Source organism: Heteronotia binoei, chromosome 1, assembly GCF_032191835.1.
Source record: "Heteronotia binoei isolate CCM8104 ecotype False Entrance Well chromosome 1, APGP_CSIRO_Hbin_v1, whole genome shotgun sequence".
Taxonomy (NCBI): domain Eukaryota; kingdom Metazoa; phylum Chordata; class Lepidosauria; order Squamata; family Gekkonidae; genus Heteronotia; species Heteronotia binoei.
Genome location: NC_083223.1, coordinates 190,630,595 through 190,640,833, shown reverse-complemented (window position 1 = coordinate 190,640,833; position 10,239 = coordinate 190,630,595). Strand labels below are relative to the sequence as shown.

Below are 10,239 nucleotides of genomic sequence, written 5' to 3'. Positions count from 1 at the left end.
GGGAATTATTAGGAAGGGAATTGAAAACAAATCAGCCAGTATCATAATGCCCCTGTATAAATCGATGGTGCGGTCTCATTTGGAGTACTGTGTGCAGTTCTGGTCGCCGCACCTCAAAAAGGATATTATAGCATTGGGGAAAGTCCAGAGAAGGGCAACTAGAATGATTAAAGGGCTGGAGCACTTTCCGTATGAAGAAAGGTTGAAACGCTTGGGACTCTTTAGCTTGGAGAAACGTCGACTGCGGGGTGACATGATAGAGGTTTACAAGATAATGCATGGGATAGAGAAAGTAGAGAAAGAAGTACTTTTCTCCCTTTCTCACAATACAAGAACTCGTGGGCATTCGATGAAATTGCTGAGCAGACAGGTTAAAACGGATAAAAGGAAGTACTTCTTCACCCAAAGGGTGATTAACATGTGGAATTCACTGCCACAGGAGGTGGTGGCGGCCACAAGTATAGCCACCTTCAAGAGGGGTTTAGATAAAAATATGGAGCCCAGGTCCATCAGTGGCTATTAGCCACAGTGTGTGTGTATATATAAAATTTTTTGCCACTGTGTGACACAGAGTGTTGGACTGGATGGGCCGTTGGCCTGATCCAACATGGCTTCTCTTATGTTCTTATGTTCTTAATCTGCGGCGAAACCACGGTGGCAGCGGCTCACTGATAAAGCCGCGCTGCCCTTGCCTCCTTCCCACTTTCTTCCCCCACTCAGGAAGGAAGTAGGAAGGAGGCAAAGGCAATGTGGCTTTTTCAGTGGGCCACTGCCCGCTGCTGCCGTGGTTTCCCCACCGATCAGCTGATCTGTGCATGGGGGGTCAGCCTTTATAGGGCCTGGAAGGCCCTTCATGGTCCTTCCCAGCCTTAACATTGTGAAAACGGAGGGAGGAGGAGGAGGTGCCATGGGGGGGGGGTGGAGGAGGCACTGAGTGGGGGGCCCCGTGAGGCTGCATTCTGCCATGGGGGGCAGTGAGGCTTGGCGGCCCAGTTACTACCAGGCCATGGCCTGGTACCGGTCTGCGGCCCAGGGGTTGAGGACCCCTAATTAAACTGATCTAGAATGATTTTGATGCGGTCCGTTTTATGAAAAAAAATGTGTAGTTTAAATAAGCTTGACTCCCTTCTACTTCCCTTTTATTATTTACTTATAACACAACACAGCTATTCTATCGAGGATGCAGTGCTGAAGAAATAGGGACTATTTTTGCAGGTCTTATTACTCTAAAGACGACAACAAACAACACTAGTGTACATTTTAAAGTTTTTATTGTGGTTCAGTCAGGGCTAAAAACATTCTAATATTTCCGTAAAATTCGAAAACTGAGGGTATTCTGGAGATCTTTTATACCCTAGAGTTTATTTTAATACACTTTATTTATAAAATGAACATATAAAATGCATGGCTGAAGCAATAGAGACTGAACAAACACATGGAACTTGACATGGTATTATTATGACCAAAGCAGACTACTTTACTATGGCTATGGCTGTTGTGTTACTAATATCCAGTGCAGGGAAAATGAATGCCTGAGCAAGCTTTGTCATCTGTAAGGATTCGGTAACAAATGAAGACTGCACATGAATGCACTATATTGTTATGGGAGAGGAGTGCTGAGGGAGGAAAAACGTGCCTGGTTATATGATAGGACACATGACTAAGCAAGGAAACTGATTTGAAGGAACATGGCTCACAAGGTACAGTGGGAACCATATGAGTCTGTCGGTTAAAACAACGGTGGGGGCAATTGCTTAGAAAGTGAAGAAAGAGTGTTGTTGCCACCAATAGGTTTTCCAAAACCTGAGGGATGCATTTGGTTGACAGAGTGGTAGAACTTTTTTATTTCAACTGTAAGGGTGAGAGATGGTCTAGAAAAGAAGCAGCAGCTTGCAAATCAAACCCCATAGACCCCAGCCATATATTCTAGCATGTCAGATGGTTGATAACCTCCTTTGTATTTGCAATCCTAGTCAGGCACCAGAAAACAGTTTGAAAGCGCTCTCTGGGGACTGCTGCCACAGATGATTGATAGGTTGTTTTGGATCAGATTACACAAGCCAGTAATAGCTTATTCTCTTGTGCTTTGAATCAGCCTTCAGCCCTGTATCCTCCCTAGTCATGCAAAGGCCAGTATCCTCCATAGAAAATCCACCACAATGAAACCATGCACAGTGGCACAGTGGTATGGGAATTATGGTGGTGGTGGGAAACTTCATGTGCTGCATATAACTCCTTAATAGTTTTTAGGATTCTATTATTTTCACCATAGCAGGTAAAACGAGGTAGGGCCGTTACATCTTACACCCTAGAATTAAGCAGAGAAACATTATTCATTTTTTAATAAAGAAAACAAACATCTCTGACACATATTCTGGGAAGTGAAGTTCCTTCGCTAAATAAACTTCGTTTATAGCTGTACTATATTGTTTGAAAAGACCATCAGATTTTTCAGATGGAAGGCAACAGTTCCCACCCTCTATGTCTATTGGAATCTTTTAAGTATGCATATTATATGCTTTCCCTCATTGGTACTGCAATGTAGTATCTCTTCATATTCTCAGAACATGGGGAAGGTAGGAGGATTTTTTCTACTGACATTACTTGAGTGAATCTTTTTAGGAACTAAGCATAACATCATGCCAGTTGGGACTCTGAAAACATTATTCCAATTTTTTTTTTTTAAATGTGGTTGCCATGTTATATTGCAGTCATATGGGACTATCATATTGTAATATAATTTCTACTTTTAAAGTTAATTCTATGTTTTAATTTTGTAGGGAAAGATAATTTTTTACAATCAATTTTTTTTCCTCCCAAGTTTCCCATTTACTTTATGCTGGGTATGCATACATAAGCTTTCCTGTGTTCGGAATATTTTGCCATGGGTTATGTTCCAGGTCAGCCTAGTTCCAAAATTATGGTGGTCCATGATCTGAAAATATGTCAAAGCATCCACAGGACTAGGATGTGGGTAATCAGAATGGGACAGAATTCTGTGGAAATCACAGTGCCTGGATTTGTCATAAAGATAAATCAGAGATATTTGCCATCATATTTACTAAGTGATAAGCCTTACAGATTTTCAGTGCAACTTGCTTCAAAGTGGGGATGCAGTGTGCAAGTTGTAAACATTCAATTAAGAGGCAAAACAGGCAAGTCTAAATGGAGTGCAATACAGTGGATCCAAATTAAGACTCTCAGTTTTGTTTTTCATCCTGTAAATGCCCAAATTTGCTGATGTTAATGATGGTAATTGTATAATCTCTTATCTCCCTGCAAGAGATAACGGAAAGAGAATTACCAAGAGGCAAATGCTAATCATGTAATGCAATGTGATGTTCAAATCTTGCACTTGATTTATGGCAAGGCTGTGTAGAAGCTGCAGACCACTATTTTTAGCTTCATGATTTGTCCAGCTATATTTAGAGCTCACTGTTGAAAAGTTCAATGGGTACACATTTTGAATGATCAGCAAACTGTTTTGTAGTTAAACTGTAGACACTAGCTGATGGCGATAGAAACACTGAATATACATTCAAAAAATAACTTTTCAGATGTAGCAATGCCTACCTTTTTTACAATATAAGTGCAAAAGTGTATTAACCAATGACAGCAGTAAGAAAGACTAATGATTCTCATGCAAAATCTCTTCCAATTTACAAAGTCCACAGCACATCTAAAAAACATTCACAAACATACCCCTTCCCAACATACCCCAAATACATTTAGTTTCTTTTCAGGTTTTGTACATTCTGTTTACTGCAACCAAATTGATGACGTGCAAGTTCAATCAATTCGAGCCCACCAAACAGTTTGTGTTGTGTGACAAAAATGACAACCAGAACCACAAAATACCACCGTACAAAGCTGTACAAGTACAACAGCACAAATGCAGCAAGCGTGAAGACTGTCCAGTACAGGAGTGAAATGCACTTAACCACCATGACCCTGAGCTCAGATTTACAGGGGGGGATTTTGCTTCTCCCTGTTGCATCAAAGTTTTTTTTGCCTTCATAGAACAAACGGAGCCTCTCTTCTTTCTCTTCCCATCGCTTCTGACACCAGAGTTGCAGTTCTTCCCGAGAGACTGGCAGTGTTTGTACTGGGTATCTGTGAACATGAAAGTGAATTTCTTTGGGGAAGTTCCCATAGAGAAGATGCTTCTCAGTTTGAGGTATGTTTTGAGGATACGCTACCGTTATGTCATGAATTGCATCAAGATTATTACCTGGGAGAGAAAGAGATAACACTGTGAGCACAGCAATGGAAGTGAACAAATGCAATAAAAATATATGAAACATCAGAAGATGCAATTCTTCTGTTTATGGAGAAACAAATAGGCCAGGATTACTGTAATATGATCATTTCTTATTTATTTTTTCAGATAAAATAAAAGTACTTTTGAAAATTAAATCTGTGCATATTTTTTTAAAAATATTTAACATTAGATGGACAGTTTTTTCTCTAAAGCAATGCAAAATGTCTCCTAAGAAAAAAATAAAGGAAAATAAAGATATAATATAATGACCATCCGAGGAAGATTTAAAGTAAAAAGACAACTGGGAAGTTTTAAAAGTTTAGATAAAGTAACTTAACTATGGTGAGATGAGGGTGGTAAAAACGACACAAGAGCAGGGACCTGCCTGCATTATACTGACTTGCTACTGAGTGCAGCCAGACTTTGCCTCCTGTCCAGTCAAGATGTGCATAAAACTTTGGAAAGATGTCCACAGGGATGCTTACTTCAAAGTTTGAAAACTGTGAAGCTAAGAGATGTTTTATATGGTCACTCTGTCATTAGTATCCCACATGTATATTTTCCCTGCTGATTTTTCAGATGTGGCCGTCAATTTATATGTCTCTGCTCTGATCTCTTTCCCTGTATGGCTTTGTTTCCTACTATAGTCACTCACAGTCTTTTCCCATTTCCTCTTTTTTGCGATATCCTGAGAGATTTTTATAGCATTTATAGAAATATTATATATAAATTTACACACAGAATGAATTTAACAAGCAAGGTGACTTTAGCAACAACCAGGAGGATGGCATTCAAATGCTTGTGATGTATCTAGCAACAGGGGCAGGCAGATAAATGGTTCATAATGGCTCTACTAGACTTGAACTATATATATATATTTACTGATATTTTGTTATGGATTATTTCACATTGATGCTCAAACTTTAATTGACTTGCGGAGAAATTAGAGGGTAAACTTGTTTGTCTTTTTTTTTTTTTTTAGCCATTTCGGGTTCTGGTATTTTCTTATAAGAAAGTATGAAAATTGCTTTTTTCACTGAGTAGCAACAGATGCAAGCCTGCCAAGAAATTATGCCCTCAGTCTAGAAGCACAGTCTCTAAACCTCAGATCTGGAGAAGAAACTGCAGTGAATTTGGAGAAGCGTGGGCCACCAACCTCCATAGCATCACTTATTATCATTAAAGGAAGGGGGAAATTAGAACTTTTCCCACAGAGAAAAGTTATTCACGTGAATTTATTGCTATACTGTGTTCATGTTCTCAGTGAGAGAACTATTCCTATAGTCAGGAACACATCTGACTTCTGAAAAATGCAGAATTACAGTAGGGTTGCTAACTCTGGATTCAACAATTCAGTGCTAAAGGGAGAATTTCTGTGGGTGAGACTGCAGATCCTAGACCAAATCTGGGGGTTGGAACAGAGGTCATAGCCCAGGGATTTTCTGGGTGGTGCTCCTCCCCAGACCCTTCTTGTCCAACAACACTTCAGATTGTATTATTTTTTGAGATGTTATAAAGTCAGCTTGCCTAATCTAACATAGGTAGTGAATTCATTGGATGTGACAATTAAGTTAAGATGTGCTATCATGTTAATTTAAGTTATGTATTTCTTGTTCTGTTTTATTGTTTGTCTGTGGAAAGCTGGCTGCATCAGAGATTTAACTCAAAGGTTGTATCAGAATGTGGCATTTTAAGGTTAGCTATTTCAAAAGGACTGTTGTTGTTTTACATAAACTATATATATTCCTTTACTGTGAGGTATAAAACTATTTCCTGCACATTTCTGGCAATTTCCAAAGATTTATTTCAAACACTCAAAGATAATTATATTAGTTCATAATTGTGCCCAGGGCTTTTTTTGTAGAAAAAGTCCAGCAGAAACTCATTTGCATATTAGGCCACACCCCTGACATCAGTATTGTTTCACACAAAGCTTTTTTTGGCAGAAAAAGCCCAGCAGGAACTCATTTGCATCATAAGCCAGCCCCTGATACCAAGTCAGCCAGAACTGCACTTCTGTGCATTCCTGCTCAAAAAAAGCCCTGATTGTGCCCAATAGTGCAGCCTCAATTTACCTCCCTCTCTTCCTAATGGAGCTCTCTGAAAATCCCTGATATAAGCTCCTTCCTTCTTTGCCTTGTTGAGTTAGTGCATACTATCAGCCCTTTGGCTACTGTTTTGTTTGTGTGTTCCGTACAACAACATGTAAGCCATTGTTACCTCATAAATATTAAGAGCATTAATGAATGTCTCCAAATTAACTTCTGCAGGATCATGTACCACTTCTGTTCCTGCATTTAAAGATTATTATTAATATCTTCAACTGGTCTCTGCTGGCTCGCAAAAGCTGGGTTTGATGTGGTCACAGAGATGCAACATACTCAACAGCATAAAGCTTTTTCAAGTGCTTCCAGACGGTACATCTCAAGTCCAAACACTACACGTCAAGAGTAGAGAACAATGTATGAATGTTTAAAAACCTGTTTGTACAGGCAACCACAGAGATTCTCTAATTAAATACCAGATGCATATACAATCTTGAATATACATGAAACCAGTATTTAGTTGGACTGGAGTCCATATAGGAGTATTGACACAGGTTTAGTGTCACCAAAAAGCAGTTGTTTTATGTAAATTATTGGTTCTCTGTCCAACAGTGATAGCTGCAGACTTTCTATACAATGCAAGTAGGGGAATTTAGCCCTCTCCTGTTCTCCCTAGAGGAGACTTTTAATGGGGAAAAACATTCCTGAAAAACAGGAATTACTCAGTTTAAGCAAAATCAAAGACAATTCTTGTAATCACTTCCCTAATGTTGCAGGATGTGGATTCTACCAGATTGGCCTCAGCTTAACTCTCTAAAAATCAATATATTACACTAATATATTCTGCCTATACACTGGATTCCTACAATGTACTTTGCTCTCTCTGTTCTTAAAACTTCCCTCCATTGTCAAATGGATGTAACAAAATACTAGTTTATAATATTCTAAAAGAATTAAAGAATTACAGCCTTCTAAACATAGTCATTATTTGGGTCACACATATTTTAAAATCAACACAAAATAGCAATTCAGTAGGGTTTCCCCCAAATAAGTTTTATTATTTAGAGAGGGCAAACTTCAGCATATAAATTAATTACTGCTGAAAGGACCATCCCTTTTCCTGATATAATACTGGAAATAATGCTAGAACTTGCATAGAATGGGAATGCTCTCCACTGGGTTTTGGTGGCTTCTATAAATATTTTTATAGGGCCACAGTGTCATATGACATTGTGAATACATTCCATTAATGAACCATTAATGGAATGTATTCACAGAACAGATCTCTCCCCCCTTCTCCCTGCCCCAGTCAAGCTACTACTGAAGACTAGGAAACTGGATGATCCTCAAAAATAGAGCTAGATATAATTGTCAGAGATTTCAGCTTGACCCCCTCCTATGCAATCTTTTCTAAGATTTCTATGGATTTCCCTTTCTTGCTCCAGCCCTCCCCCATACACTCCGAAGAAGCTTATTTTATACTATGCATATATTTCTAAACAGAGATGCCTAATCAGTTTCATCACCCAGTGACACCCGTAAGTGTGTGCCTAATTCTTCAAGCCATATTAGAGGCTCCAGAGGGCTTGATAAAGTTTCTGTGCTGTATGTTTTACTGTCAGCATAAGTAAGTAAATACAGAAGCTTGATAGGGGGAGCATGACCAATGTTGCCAATCACTCTTTTGTTTGAACTAGATCAGTCAGTTTTGGAATGTACGAACACACACAAAAAAACTCCAATTACAATATTCATCCAGATCCATAGCCACAAATTAAATTTTTTAACTCCAATTACAAAAAAACTCCAATTACAATATTCATCCAGATCCATAGCCACAAATTAAAATTTTTAAAACATTACGTTTACATATGTGTAAAACGTGCATAGGCATTGGGAACGTTCCCCTTCCCAAAACTAGCAGAAGTGATGGGAAAGAAATCTGCAGCCCTGATTAATTGAGCATTTGAAAAGCAGTGCTTCCAATTGTCAGGATGTAGCATATTCTTCCTCTATGAAAAGATGCCATACTCATGATCTGGTGATGGTACATGGCCAGAGGATGGGGTCAACATGGTTGTGCCTACTCCCCCTATACGTACCTTGATTTAACTTGTACAGATCATTTGCACAGGGTTCTGCTGTTCTACAGTAAAAAAAAAAAAGGTAGTCCCTGTACAAGCACCAGTAGTTTCTGACTCTGGGGTAATGTCGCATCATGATGTTTTCATGAGAGATTTTTTAATGGGGTGGTTTGCCATTGCCTTCCCCAGTCATCTATACTTTCCCCTCAGCAAGCTGGGTACTCATTTTACAGACCTCGGAAGGATGGATACCTGAATCAACCTTAAGCTGGCTCCTTGAGCCCAGCTTCCACTGGGATCGAACTCACGTCATGAGCATAGAGCTCGGACTGCAGTACTGACTGTAGAAAAACATTGCTAATTAACTCTGAATTCAAAGAAAAAATTAGACATGAACACATTAAGTTGCCCTATGGTGAATCAGACTCTTGATCCATCAGTGTTAGTATTATCTACTCAGGCTTGCAGCAACTCTTCAGAATCTCAGGCAGAAGTCTTTCACATCACTTACTGCCAGACTCTTTTAACTGGAGATGCTGGCAACTGAACTAGGGACCTTCTGCATGCCAAACAAATGCTCTATGTCTGAGCTCCGCCTCTGTCATTGGTGTTATGCAACGCCAGGTCCATAAACAAGACCGCGACCCTGAGGGAGTTTTTGCTCCAGCAGGACGTGGACCTGGCTTGTGTGACCGAGACCTGGGTGAGGGACGGGGAGACAATAGCACTCTCCCAAATGGCCCCCCCGGGATACTCGGTCTTTCACCAATCACGGATCAGCGGGCGGGGGGGAGGAGTGGCGTTACTCATACAGGAGGATTACTCCTTTCGGGCCCTCCCGGACCCAAGGATTGATGGTATCGAATGTGCCGGTTTAGCGTGGGATGCTGGAGAGGGGTTGGCAGTCTGGTTGGTATACCGTCCGCCTAACGCACCAACCAGCGCCTTACCATCACTATTGGAGGCAGTGGCAGGCTGGGCGTTGAGGTTCCCGAGGCTTATGGTCTTGGGTGACTTCAACGTCCATGCTGACGACACGGCCTCCACTCAGGCGATGGACCTAGTGTCTTCCATGGCGACACTGGGGCTCTCTCAACTTGTTACGACTCCCACGCATCAAGCCGGTCACACACTAGACCTGATCTTTGCGTCCGAGATTTTGGTGAGCGATATCGCGGTAGAAGCGGTACCATGGTCGGATCACCTAGCCCTTAAGGCCCGTGTGGGGACGCCACACCAACCCTGTATGGGCGGAGAGCCTATTTTGGCTCGCCCCCGGAGCCTGATGGACCCGGAACGGTTCCAAACGGCCCTGGGGGATCCTTGGCCCACTAGCAATTCCCTCAATGGCCTTGTGGAGACCTGTCAAGACCGGCTAACCAGGGCCATCGACGAAATAGCACCTCGGCGCCCTCTGCGCCCTCGTACGAGACTGGCACCATGGTACACCTCGGAATTGCGCCAGCTCAAACAAGAGCTCAGACGACTAGAGAGGCAGTGGAGACATACTCGGGACGAAGCAATGAGAACATCCTACAGAACGTTTATGAAGTCTTATGAGATGGCAGTCAAGGCTGCAAAGAAAAACTACTTTGCAACCAAGATTGCATCCGCAAATTCGCGCCCAGCACAATTGTTTAGAATAATTGGGGATCTTATAACATTGCCACAAGGCAAACCAAACATTAGAGAATTGGAGATTGGCTGTGAGGCATTTGCGAAATATTTTGCGGATAAAATCTCATTGCTCCGCCAAGACCTGCCTACCACCTTGGAAACAGTGAGTGAAATTGAGGCTCCGTGCCTGTCTTCGGGTTTGGTTCTGGATCACTTCAATCTGCTCAACCTG

General features: G+C 41.1%; 1 protein-coding gene across 4 annotated transcripts in view; it reads right to left on the bottom strand.

The window, feature by feature from the left end:
* Positions 1–1,254: 1,254 nt before the first annotated feature.
* The window catches only part of LCLAT1 (lysocardiolipin acyltransferase 1), a 196,827-nt gene continuing 187,842 nt past the window's right edge, over positions 1,255–10,239 (bottom strand). For all 4 annotated transcript variants that reach the window (XM_060245445.1, XM_060245454.1, XM_060245436.1 and 1 more), the window contains one exon: positions 1,255–4,231. In XM_060245445.1, the coding sequence (XP_060101428.1) occupies positions 3,729–4,231 (503 nt within the window). In that variant the 3' untranslated portion in view covers positions 1,255–3,728. The remainder of the gene's footprint in view (positions 4,232–10,239) is intronic.